The sequence below is a fragment of the Saccostrea echinata genome, unplaced genomic scaffold (assembly GCF_033153115.1).
Source record: "Saccostrea echinata isolate AGI-Se365-2 ecotype Australia unplaced genomic scaffold, CSIRO_AGI_Sech_v1 ptg000022l, whole genome shotgun sequence".
Taxonomy (NCBI): domain Eukaryota; kingdom Metazoa; phylum Mollusca; class Bivalvia; order Ostreida; family Ostreidae; genus Saccostrea; species Saccostrea echinata.
This window is the reverse complement of record NW_026889771.1, coordinates 12,272,297-12,286,776: the sequence shown is the minus strand read 5'-3', so window position 1 is coordinate 12,286,776 and position 14,480 is coordinate 12,272,297. Positions and strand designations below refer to the sequence as shown.

General features: G+C 33.6%; 1 protein-coding gene across 1 annotated transcript in view; it reads left to right on the top strand.

Annotated features, from left to right (window-relative positions):
- Window positions 1–11,826: 11,826 nt before the first annotated feature.
- The window catches only part of LOC133190415 (kinesin-like protein KIF19), a 31,589-nt gene continuing 28,935 nt past the window's right edge, over window positions 11,827–14,480 (top strand). Inside the window, exons 1-2 of the mRNA XM_061326035.1 lie at window positions 11,827–12,238; window positions 12,876–12,956. Coding sequence (XP_061182019.1) covers window positions 12,194–12,238; window positions 12,876–12,956 — 126 coding nt within the window. The 5' untranslated portion in view covers window positions 11,827–12,193. The remainder of the gene's footprint in view (window positions 12,239–12,875; window positions 12,957–14,480) is intronic.

Below are 14,480 nucleotides of genomic sequence, written 5' to 3'. Positions count from 1 at the left end.
CTTGGTTAAGGCAAGCATTCAAAACCTCTAGTGAAATCATTGTCTCAATAGCAAACGTTATTTCACATAGTGGTTGCAACCTGTGTTGGGTTTTAAAATGCACTTTCAACTACTATTGAAATAATTATTTCAATAGTGAACGCTATTTCAATAGTGGTTGCAACAATTCGTCTTTTGACCTTCTTTTTGTAGTCCAACCCTAAACCCGGGCAATGATTTGAAAATTAGAAGATGCATTATCCTCTATGCATTCCGAAGTAAAGCTTTGATCGCCTATTCTTGCCCTATCCTTAGTCTGGATGCCATGATTGTGAAAAATCAAGAATGAACACCATGTCAGAGAGCTTTCACGTATAAGTGTCATCTTTGGCCTTGTTGTTCTTAAGAAGCATCTTTTTAAGGCACCCATCTTATTTTTGCTTTTTTATTACCTCATCTTTCAAATGAAATCGCCCTGTATTTGTATAAAATTAAATCTCCTCACACAAATTTGCTTTGTGGTGTTCTTGGATGAAATTGGTTCCGTGTTTCTGAAGAGGAAGTCGAAAATGTGAAAAGTTAACAGACGGATGGACATACAATACATATGTTTGATCAGAGAAGCTTAAATTTACTTGCAAGTGCCTTAGGTTCGGGAAAACTGAAAACTGAGTTCTTTTTCTTTCGCAAGTATTGTCAAAAGACAGTGCATTCTTGGCATTCATCCTTTTTGTTCCTTTTATGTACTTTGATACATTGATTTACATAACGCGCATTATCCATTCTATAAACACACCTTTTGGTTGCAAGAATGCAAGAAATTATTCATTGCTTCAGCATGCAAACTTTTCATTCAAAATTTTATCTGATGTAATAAGTGTTATTTTCCCGTTATTTCCAATAACACAAAAAAACTTCCATACAGGGCAGAAACATTCTTCAATAAACAGGCCATGCAACTATAAGCACATTAAATTTATGATACCAAAAGTTCAGACACTTTGAGCGTTGATTACTTGTAATAAATTAACCTCAACATGCAAATTTCGTATAGATTGTCTTAGGCTTTATCGAAATTACCCTCGGTCAAGACGGACTGAACACGTATCAATCAATAGAGGTTAAAATAAAGCCTTTGGAAATTACCTTCTGAACGATCACCAATATGGAATTCATCACACCTAAGACAATACTTTTCACTTACTCAGCAATCTGAGATCATTCGTAAAGTTTATTTATTTAAGAAATTACATCAATATCAAACACTTTTGCAAGGAACGGGGAAACTATATATATATATATATATATATATATATATATATATATATATATATATATATATATATATATATATATATATATATGTGACCTATTCATAATAGTAGTAATCTTGAAAAAATGATACCCTCTGTTTTAACTTTTTAATTTGAGACAACCTAATTATTTGACTAATAAACTAATTAAAACACTTTCTTTGTTAATTTACAGATGATGGAGTTTTGCTTAATACTGGTCAGACTCTCTGCTTCTGGATTCTGGTATGGGGTCTGTGACGGTATATTTTGTCGCCCTGCTACATATTGCTGGTGGCAGCAGCATGCGTACCTACCCTCACTACACATATTGTCGTCCATCTGTCAAATTGACACCATCGATAATATGTGCGGAGACGAGCCTTTTGTTTTTACTGCAGAATTAAACGACAAAATGTATCTTACATTTTGGCAAACATTTACACATGGTGTCTTGTCTCCAAAAGGTTTGGTTTTGGGAAATGTTTCGCCGATCGGAGAGAGAGAGAGAGATTCTTGATATTTGTATCGACATTCTATCTATTCACAGCTAAGTTGTACTAATGATAGCATGGCATTGCAAGTGCGTCATTGGAGTTAAATTGACAATTGTGCGTTACAAAATTGATTTGACTTTTAGTAAAAGGCAATCTAACGAAAACTGAATATATATATTTTTCGATTATTATACTATTTTTGTGTATACTTACGCATTCTAAATATGCAAAGAGAAAGTCAGACTATAGCACTAAAGCGGGCTTCATGAGTATGCTTAAGTCTGTGTGATTAACACATCAATCACATTCACAAAACTTGAAAATAAATCTGTAAGAAACCATGACTGTATGATGACAATATGTACAGTGGGGGTAGGCACATATTGCCGCCGGCGACAATATGTACACGTACTGTTATTTAGCCGGCGACAATATGTGCCAATGGACGACAATTTATGCAGCGAGGAGCGGTGCATATTGTAGCTGACAACAATATATACAGCAAGACAATTTGTACCGTTAAAAGACCCCTCATCTGAACACTGCTTGTTGCTTCGCTGCTATCTGGCTACTGCTGGGTAGCATGTCTGCCATTGAACATGTCAGATATTTTGCAACTGTCACTGGATGTTTACAACCTTTAAAACCATGGCATCCTACAGTTGGTGGGACCACAGTGGTAATCTCCTCACTGTGTTTTGAAGCTTTCGCTCCTTCGTGTCTCTTAGGTGCTAAATCCAGCACAAAGCCTATTCTGTCTAACCTAATTTTGCCACTGATTCAAAAGACTTTATTTATTCTCCATACAGATAGTGAAGGAAATGGACGAGTCACAATATCCAACTTCTATGGAGAATGGTCAAGTCTTCCATCCTCTCTGGTCACATTATTCCTTTAGTTTTCAGTACCTGGCACTCTTCCTCTCATAAGCTATGTCGCAACTTTCTTTCCATGGCACTGTTAGCTCAGTGATGATGATCTTCTTGTCTACCGACCACAAAACTAAGTCCGGTCGCTGTGTTGTATGAAGCATATCAGGAAATGTGAGTTTTCGACCAAGATCAACCTGCGTCTGCCAAGCCGACCCATGTAACTGGTGGCTATTCTTTACTTTCGTTGGATCGACTGTTTCGCCTGCAAAAAGAAAGAGAGTCTCTGTTGTACCGACTTAATGTCCTGCGTCTGTTTTTTTTCTTCTATATTTCTCTAATGTGTCTGCACCTTGTCGTGCCTCCACCTATATCGTCCTTGCTGGAGTGTTATCTTCCATCCAGACAAGATGTGGGCGAGTGTTGCTCTTTCTCCAAACAGCATACAGTCTGGTGAATCTGTTAGTCCCCATCTCAACAAGTGAGTAGGTGATGAAAGTACATCGTAGAATGACCTATGACGGAAAGAAATCCTTAAAGGTTCTGATCTCCGAACATTTGACTACGTAATCTTTCTCTCAAGATTAGACCATCTTGTCCACTCATCCTGTTGCCCGAGTTCGACGGCCTTAGATTTTCTTTGTTCTTCCTCTCCTCTCATTACTTCGTCTCTCACCATATCGCGTCTTACTTTCCCTGTTGTTGTTGAACAGTTGCTACTTATTTTTATTGACTTAGGTCTGTCGCGGCCGTGGTTTGAACCCAAAAGCTTCTGCTTGATCATGGAGTGAGCGCTCTATACCGACTGAGCTACCATGACGGTAAAATTAAGAGTAAAAAGGCGCAAAAATCTGATCTCCGAAAGGGGTTGGGAGTTGGAGGGAAGAGTATGATTCAAAATAATTTTACTCTGCAATGCCCTGATGCTCTTCAAAAAAAAAAAAAATCCTTTTATCATTTTAAAAATATTTAGCTCTTTTTTCCCATAAATTTTTTTATCCCATCCAAGCCCAAAGATTTTTTCTTCCAATTATATATAAGCATTATGCAAAACTTGATCCCCAATTTTAGCTCCATCCTACCGTCATGGCAAAACTTTTGAAAAAAAAATTAATCCACAAATTAGGACTGCTTGAATATCAATATAATTGAGTATGGCCACGCTACACTTGAAAAGATTTTTTCTTCATTTACCTATATATTTTCATGTAGAATCCCTATTTATACCCTACCCAGCTCCGTGGGCTATAATTTAGAAAATAAGAATCCGCACTAGATTGGAATGCTCGAATATTTATATGACTAAACAAGGCCCAGTGGTTCTTGCGAAGGAGATTTTTGAAGATTTTTCCCAAATATTTCCTTGTAAAATTTTGATTTCTTACAGGGCCTTTACTACCCATGGGGTATGATTCAAACCCCAGTAAAACATTTTTCAAAGCGATACTTTTGCCGCCGACAATATGTATAGATCGGCATATTGTACTGTCACATTTCTCCCCTAGTGTTCCCACCCTTCCCACGGGGCCATGAATAAAACAATTTTGAGTTTACACTGTATGATGATGTTTGCATATTAATAACGCTAATCAAAGACCTGCTTTTAATGATTTTTCCTTTATATACAGCTCAAAACATGTTTTACCCATCATGCATTTGTGAACTAATTAAATGCACATTTTGGAAATTAATACAGTGTACTAGTATATTGTTACAAAACAAAAGGTAAACAAAAGACTAATGAATTAGAATGTAGATCGAACTTAGCTGTTCCCCTCTTTTGCACAAATAACAGCCTTAATGTCAGAAGGTTTACTATGAATTAGATTTTCACAGAACGTTTTTTGAATTGACTACCATTCCCACTGAAGTGTCTTTTGCATGTCTTTTTTAGCCGATCGCGTGTTATTTTTTAATCAAAGTCCTTCTATTTCAACGTAAATTTCAACCAAAAATTTTTAGATTGAGTTTCAATCAGGATTTTTTCCCGACCGCTGTAGTGTAGAAAATGCGTTGCGTTTGAGAAACTCTCCTGTAAGGAAATGCTGAAAGATGTTATTTATGTATTAATTAGCAGTATACCATAGCTCAAAAAAGCACAAGAGAGGTCCTAAGACGAAATGTACTTATCATACTCATATTGCTCTGGAACAGTCCTATTTCAAACCCAAATAAAAACATTGGGGTTAAATAAAGAAGACCAAACTTTACTCAAAATATGCCAACAACTTGTAAATCAGACGATATATGAAAGGCATTCTAGTAAGAACGTGCTCATTTCAACCAAAAAACTTAGTTCACAAAATGCTTTATTGCAATGAGGCTGTTATTCGTGCAAAAGGGGAGCAAAGAAGTACTACAAAGTATATAATCAATCAGGAGTATAAAAACGTTGCAAAATTCATCTTATCTTTTGTTTACGCCTTTGTTTAGTAGCAATATATTTATTTCCAAAAATGTGCATTTAATTAGCTTGCAAACGCCTGATGCTTTAAAAAGTTTTAAGCTGTTTATATAGGAAAAATCTTTAAGAGTATTCTTTTCGTTAACAGCTGGGCATTGATTGAGCTGTATATTGCCTTTGATTTTATTTTCAGCAGAAAAATTTGTCATTATTTCATATTTTGTATTGTTGTCACACCCTTCCATTTGGGTTCATATTTAAACAAATTTGTATTTTCAATAGGTCGTGAAGTATGGCGTGTAAAACGTTGCTTTATTCGATTATCTTGTAAAGTACATGTATATTCAAAATCTTAATTGTGATGTATATTCAAAATCTTAATTGTGATGTATATTCAAAATCTTAATTGTGATGTATATTCAAAATTTTGTGATGTATGTTCAATATCTTGTGATGTATGTTCAAAATCTTGTGATGTATGTTCAATATCTTGTGATGTATGTTCAAAATTGTGTGATGTATGTTCATAATCTTGTGATGTATGTTCGAAATACTACATACATACGTCACAAGATATAGAATACGCATCACAAGATTATTGAATATGTACATCACAAGATATTGAACATACATCACAAGATTATAGAACATACATCACAAGATATTGAACATGCATCACAAGATTTCAAACATACATCACAAGATTATCGAATATAATCTATAAAATATTATCAAAAGCTTTCGAATATACATCACAAGATATTGAACCTACATCACAAGATTTTGAACAAACATCATAAGATTATTGAACATACATCACAAAATTTTTAACATACATAATAAGATTTTGAATATACGTCACAAGTTTTTGAATATACATTACAAGATTAACGAATAAAGCAAAGTTCGTTTTACACGCCATAGTGAAGCGCTCGAGTAAAAATTTAGCATTTATGACAGTGTAGTTCTTGAGAAGATTTTTAAATGACCCCATCCTATTTTTACCTTTTCTTGATTACCTCCCATTTGAAGAAATTTGAAATTTGAATTCTTTTTTTTTGTGCCAAGATCTAGATCGGTTGAAATTGGTCCAGTCATTCTAGAAATAATGTATCCATAAAACAAAACTGTATATGAAGTTTTCTATAGATACTGATACACGTAGTTGTAACCATTTAAGGTGAGAACCTTTTAAGTTTTTGGAACTTGTCTTTGGACCTATTGTATAATATTTATACAATAAAATATGTTCTAATCAAGAAGTCAAAAATGTTTCAAGTTTCCAGCTGGACAGACGAACAGACGCGCGCGGCGAATAACGGGTGATCAAAAAAGCTTACTTGAGCTTATATATAGCCCAGGTGAGCTAAAAGAGGATTATTTGTGTTATATTTATTGTATAATGTAAGCTGAAAGGAACAATAAAATTATATTAGTTCAATAGTTCAGATCCCTTCATTTCGACAGACGCATGAGAGAGAGAGAGAGAGAGAGAGAGAGAGAGGATCTTTATAGTATTGCCGGTATTACAAGTATATAATTATTGCATAATAGTGAGGGTATATATACTATAGAAAGTTTTTTTCTCTTCCAAAGGTTGGATTATTTTTTTTTTGTAAGGAAATATTATTCAAATGGTTCACAGGTCTACATTAACCAATCATGTTCTCTCTTTCATGAAATATTCAATATGACTTGTAATAAAGGCCTTTTATTGTCTGGTCGAACTGATTTATAGAAAGGTAAAGACTGTCTTTAATCTAATTGATTTCTATCAGAAAGAGCTGTCCTTGACTTATATATATTTGAACCGCATATGTTTAAAAAGTCTAAAGATAATTCCCTGCAATTTGCAGTTGGCGTCGGGCTATTCTAATTTTACTGTTTTGTGATTATTAAGAAATAAAAAGCAGATAATACTGAGTAAATCAACTCCAGCTTGCTAGAGGTTCATGGCGAAAAACTTTTGACTTGGCACCGAGGTACATGTACATAAGGTGTACCGTCACATATGTATAGGGATGTTAACCGAGGGTCATACTTGTAGATGTAGTGATCAATCCAGCTCGATTGATTGATTGATTGATTGGATGTTGTTTTACGTCCCATTCGAGAATTTTTCACTCATATAGAGACGTCACCATATACCGGTGAAGGGCTTCAAATTTAGACCTTTACTCGGCACTCAGGGCCATTGAGCAGTGAGGGATCTTTATCGTGCCAACGCCCGCCGCGACACAGGGCCTCGGCTTTAAAGTCTCATCCGAAGGGCCCTTAATTTTCACTTCAAAGTGCTGAACGCCTGACGAAGGAACAGCTGCTACCTATTTTTTTATCAACTTAGGTCAGTCGCGGCCGAGATTCGAACTCACGGCTTTCCGATCACGGAGCGAGCGCTCTATCGACTGAGCTACCGTGGCGGCCAAACCAGCTCGAAAATATTTAATTACTTGCTCATATATTTTCCCAATTACAGTTTAATACGTCAGGCAGGATGTCTGTTTTCACAGATAACAAGAGAATATGGCTGAATAGAAGAAGAAAATGCCTATAGTTCAACAAATAAGAAATCAGAAAATAACAAAAAAAATTATTTGACATTTCAATTAACATCAATGTATACATTATGTAAAATCTCCACAATTTGCAGCAATCTGACAAGTATTGAAAATACACATGAATTCATCTATGAAATAGCAGGCACACACTATAGAGGTCAAAAAAATTATCATTTCATTTTATATGACACAGTTTTTGTATATGAATGGGTTTTTGTTCCATTTTTTTTTGGTTTTGTTCGTTTGTTTGTTTGCCTTTTTGAAAGTATGTCTTTAAAGTATGTAAAAAAACATACATTTTGCGGTTAACAAACACCTGAAGCAAGGACCCAATACATCTTTAAAAATATTTTTATTCAAAACATTTGTATTTTTCCCAGAAAAGTTTGAAGTCCAGTTTTTTCAGGGGTCATATCACAAACAAGATTTATGTTATGAGTTATGAGTTGCATGGCGTAGTGGTTAACGTGTCACTATCTGCAAGAATAGAAAAACTTAATACTCAGGATTTTTATTGCTTGAGTTAAAGCCCCTAGAAAACCTTCTTCTTTTTTTTTTATCTTGGAATAATTTTGTCGAGAGAATTTTATTTTCAGTAGGAAAGTTAAGTTTGTCATAATTTTATACTTTCAATAATAAGAACTGTGCACTAAATACGTCACAATTTAATTGATTGTTATACATTGAAGCTATAAGCATTACCTCCGCCTAATTCGCCCATGTTCTTTAGCAAAAAATGAAATAAAATAGTTAGAAGTGTCACAGAGGTAAAATCAAAGAACAGAATTATTCAACAAAAAAAAAAAAAAAAAAAAAAAAAAAAAAATAAAAAAAAAATTAAGTTACTGTTGACTAAAAGTGATTCGGGTTGTCTGGTCGTTTTCAGAGTTTAATTAGGGGTCTTTAGTGAAAGTTCATTAAATGTGTTTATGGAGTGATAACCACCCCTACAGGACACTTTTATCGTTTATTTACATAGCGAGTAAAACAGAAAATTATTCATTATGATATAGGGCTACTAAACTCTCTATTTTCGCTCACCTGAGCTGAAGTCTCAAGTGAACTTTTCTAATCAAAGGGTGTTCGGTGGCCGTCAGTCGTGTGTCGTCTGTCTTCTGTCGTGTGCAAACTCTTCACATTTTCGACTTCTTCTCAAGAACCACTAGGCCAATTTCAACCAAACTTGCCATTCTTGGGAAAAGGGTATTTAAGTTTTTTTTTTTTCAAATGAAGGGTCATGCCATCTATCAAGGGGAGATAATTAAGAATTCGTGAAAATTAATGGCTTTTTCAAAAAAAAAATCTTCTCAGTAACCACTGGGCCAGAAAAATGAAACATGTAAAAGCTTTATTACATAGTGTAGTTTTAAATTTGTTAAAATGATTACCCCCGGGGAAGGGTGGGGCCACAATGGATGATCAAAATTTTACTTGGAAATATATAGGAAAAATTTTAAAAATCTTCTTCTCAAGAACAGCAAAGCCTTGATTAATCATATTCTAAGATAGCATAGATTCAAGTTTGTTCAAATGACTCCGGGGGCTTGGGTGGGGTCACATTAGGCAATCAAAGTTTTACATAGGAATATATAGGGAAATCTTTAAAAGTCTTCCTTTCAAGAAAAGCAAAGCCATGATTAGCCAGATTAATTTTGAATCATTCTCAGGTAGTGTAGATACAAGTTTGTTCAAATCAAGACCCCCGGGGGAAGGATGGGGCCACAATGCACGATCAAATTTTTACATAAGAATATCTAGGAAAAATCTTTTAAAATCTTTTTCAGGAACTGCAAGACCGTGATTAGTCATATTTATATGGAAGCATCCTCATTTAGTGTAGATTCAAGTTTTTTTTCAAATCCTGATCCCCAAGGGAAGGGTGGGGCCACAATGGGCGATCAAAGTTTTACATAGGCATATAAGGAAAAATTATTTTTAAAATCTTCTTCTCAAGGACAGTAAAGTCATGATCATTCATATTTATATGGAAGCATCCTCGGGTAGTGTAGATTCAAGTTTGTTCAAATCATATGCCCCGGGGGAATAGTGGGGCCACATTGAGCGATCAAAGTTATACATAGGAATATAGGGAAAATCTTTAAAAAAATCTTCTCAAGAACAGCAAAGCATTGATAGTCCTATTAATATGGAAACATCCTCAGATAGTGTAGAGTCAAGCTTGTTCAAATCTTGACCTCTGGGGTAGGGTGTGGCCACAATAGAAGATCAAACTTTTACATAAGAATATACATGTATAGGAGAAAATCTGTAAAAATCTTTGAAAGCCATGATTAGTCATAAAAATATGGAAGCATCCTCAGTTAGTGTAGCTTCAAGTTTGATCAAATCATGCCCCCTCCCTTGTCCTTCCCGGGGATGGGGTGGTAGGCTGGGACAACTTATATAATTGAACTTATCTGCTTTTTCTCTGGCTAAAGTGCTCAGGTGAGCGATGTGGCCCATGGGCCTCTTGTTAATGTTCCCATGCAGTCATAAGATCTATATCAAATGTTAACCATGCCTATTGACGTCAGGTATCTCATTCCGGATTTGACAGACATGGGTATCATAATTTAAACAACGTTAAAGTTATTTTAAAAGTAGTTATTTCTGCACTATTTCTGCTCTTCCTACTGAAATAATCTTTAATGAGATTTATAAAAAAAAAAAAAAACATGAATACCTTTTTACCGCATTCTTTAAATATGCCAATTAAAAGTATCTTTTATTGAAACAGATACTCGTATATCTCCTTAAACCTTTTAATTGATGAATTTACATTTGATAAAAATACACTTCTAGAAAAAAAATATAGACTTCGATAGTCACGCTACTCGTTCTACCTAACTTGATGCAATAAAGGCAAACTCAACTTTCAGTGGATTTTCTGTATAATATTCTTTAAATATTCGATCATTTTCTTTTTGCCGGGGAATACCATCTTTCCAAAAACTTGTTGAAAAGTCTTCAAAACATTATAGGATAATTTGCAGACTATAAGTGGAGAATCCAGGACTTAATTGAGATCTGTTCATTTTTATAATATGGTAATTTGGTTTTGGAAAAAAGTTATAACCTAACCTACCCCCCCCCTTCCCAATTGAAATGGCATTTTAGAGTTCGGACAATTTCCAACGATACTATATACTTTATGATAAATCAAGATCTTTTCGAAGACATATACATGTCATACAAAATCAAAATTCCATACAATTTAAAAGAGTGGGGAAATTTTTTTTTTCCAGCTGGACTCGTCAATTATGAAAATTATGCATTTAACCATAACCTGAATTTAATATTAGATATGGATAAATTTATGGTTATAGTGACTGAGAAGATAGTTTAAGTGTTCTCCTAATGTTAAATTTATTTCTTAAATAACCTAAATTTCATAAGGTGTTCACAAAAATTCCCATTTCGCCATTACCACCAAGCTTATTAGGAGAAATTTTACAACCAGTGTGAAATGAGAATAAACCCTTGATGACGGGAACCCACCCAGTTGCATACCCTCAGTGATGTAGACTTGTTTTTCATAAATTACAACGTATTTCGTTCGAAACCCCCCCCCCCAAAAAAAAAAAAAGAAAAGAAAAAAAAACACATAATATACAGTAAAAAAAAACCCAGACATACAAAGAACAACAAAACAAACAAACAAAACACTTTTTATGAAAATCACACTGATACTGATGTGGAAGAAAAAAAATCATTTCTTATACAGGGGTTGATCCTATCAAGTGATAATCAATAAATTTCGATTAAAAAAAAAACAACTTAACTTTTTTCACTCAGATTTAAAATCTGACACCCTAAAATTAAACATTGAAAAGCTCTTAAGCACTTTAAATTTAATGCATGTACGTGATGTGATGTTTGTTGATGTGTTTCGCCAGTAATATGAAGAAGTTAAAATTCAACACTCATCCGGAAAGTCATCCTGATACATTTTTATGTTTATTTTATCACCATCGTGATGTTTCCGGTGTATCCATAGTAGTAGTAATAATTTTTAGTAATGCATACATTGCAAACATATTTCAAAGGTTTAGAAATAAGATTAATTTAATTAAATGTATAACGTTAAATGTATCAATCATATGTAATTCTTTTAATCCGATTATAATGTTGTGTAGTTTTGAAAAGAACGGAATTTGAATCGGTAACATCAAAACGAATTTAACACGTTGAGTAGCATGGCGCAAAAAATCCATCTTCTTTTCTGCGTACCCAAGGTTTCATTTGCACCTTTCATCTGACACTGTGATCGGGTTTTTACCTGGCGGAGTAATACAACAGGAACTATAATCAGCATTGATTCTTTCACGATCACGACCAATCATGCATAGCGGTTTCGTAGCGCTGTCAGTCACAGGCATGCAGATTTCCAATAGCAGATAAAAATGCGGACGTTTTGAATTTGGATCGCTGTGATCTCCATTCTCTCCAGACTTGATGATCATTTTTCTAGTTTATGAGGATTAACCCAGTATTTATTGCATAGTGACTTGAAAAATATTTCGCCATGGGATGAGCGGAAATATATATGCCAGCGAATTTATTTTGATTTGGAATCATAGCCAAAAGTTAAACAATGTCAGAGAACAAAGTCAAAGGAGGAGGGGAACAAAATCTGACAGTAAGTTTTACAATATTAATTGATCAGCTGATAAAAGGTAAAGTTCAGGGGTGTTTATAATAAACTTATTGAATTTACACACATTGTATTTCAAGGAGGTTCTAAAAAGGGAAATTGGAATTGCTTTTCAAAGTCTAAATTATTGTCTTTATTATCCATTTTTACTCTATGTTCTCCAATTTATTTCATATAAAATTACATCAGAATACTGAAGCTACATATCTACATAACGATGAATGAATAAAAAAAATTCTGAACTTCTTTTTTTATAAATTACATGTAGTAATGCCTTGTAACATTATTTCATACTTCATTATTTTATTTTATTTTTTTTTTCGTTTATTTTGATAGTGATTTTGTGGATTAAGATGCCTAGGTACAATGATTCTTTTCATTTGTAACTAAAATATTTTATATTCATATGCTCATATGCAGCAACTAAATTTTTTTTAAATAAATACATTGTATATATTCTAGCATTCTATGCATTCTTCTTTTTGTATTAATGTTGGATTCGTAAGTATTAACATCAAATAGTGAAATATGCATTACATTGCATTTCTCTGTATTTTCAAAAAAAAAGAAGAAGTTTTTTCTGCCTATTCTAAATGAAAAATAATTAATATCCAAATTACAGGTGGCACTCAGGATAAGGCCATTGAATGAAGATGAAATTCTTCAAGGAGCCACACAGATAGCATACAAAGTACAGAAAAAGGTAAATAGTTCTAAATGAAGTACTGTAAATAGACTTATTTTAGCACCTTTTGTGCTGTTTCTTGTCCACTGATTTGTGCAGATGCTATTACATGATCAAATCTAATAGATGTTGTTAAAACTCTGGTATAATAATTTATGATTGCACTATTCAGTTGAAGAGGTCGATTGCATTAAATTTTGAGGGCATTAATTTATACGTACATTTACTGTAGTCTGTGTCCACCTGTAGATCTTAGAGATGAAACACTGTCATAGGGTGTGTAGTGAATACGCCACTAAGTTGGTAAAGTACCGCTATTGTGTACAAATGTATACTGGATTTTGTCAGAATTTGTTACAAAAGATAACAAGTACCACTATGGTAATCATATTTAGTGACCAGTACTGTTTTTGAAATTTTGTTATTTTCATTATCATATGAACAATACAAATAAATCAGTCACCTGTGATATTCTGTAAGGGAGGAAAAGGCACTTTTGAGTATGATAATGTAGACAATTTTATGTACAAATAAATCGATTACCTTTGATATTCTGTAAGGGAGGAAAAATATATTTTTTAGTAGATACAGTAGACATTAAATGTATCAGTTATCTTTGATATTCTGCTAGGGAGGAAAAACATACCTTTTAGTATGATACAGTATACAATTGCAAGACATGCAACACAGGGTAATATGCAAGCCATAAAGGAATCAGTTATCTAAAATTTCTTATCTGTATAGAGTCAAATGGATCATTTATGTTAGATCTGTTATAATATGCCACCCATAGAGATATGCAATTAACACTTCAGATGGAATTAAGATCATTTCCTACACATTCCTTGCCCTTAAGAATTTTAAGAGTATATTTCGTGCTTCATAAATTAATTCTCTTAAAGCACTGTTACACCTACAATGATTTTAGCAGCTGATGTATACATCATATGTCCAAATCTACCAAATTTATCTACATATTAGCTAGGTACTAGTTTATGATGCACATGTATAATCAAAAGGTATGAGCAGTAATTATTGATAATTCAGGTTGATGACTTTATTAACTACAGATGGAAGGGAATCATATTTATTGAATTTCAATTTTTTTCCTTCTAAATAATGGCTAAATGCACTGATACATGATTCAACTCTTACCTTAAAAATTTCATTTATTACGTACAAGCTAGAAATTTAATACCTATATATGTACATTTTTTTCATGAAAATTTTTCGTAGAAAAAGGGAAAAAAGAGAAAACGACTAAAAGCACATTTTCTTACTTATCTTTTGCTGTTTGTGAGAAATGGGGAGGATGATTTGAAGTGCACGTTTTATTGCTTTACATTATTCCAATCGATCAACGTAATGATGAAAATTGGGATGAAATTTACGTAGGTGATCAGGGAGATTGGTTTAAGACATGACTTTTTAATAGCACAGGTTAAAAATGGCTTGTAATCATATTCGCATTATACTCATTCTTTTCACTGTGGGAGGTCAATTTTGTTTTCTGAAAACCTTGAACTCTCATGAAAAATGTAG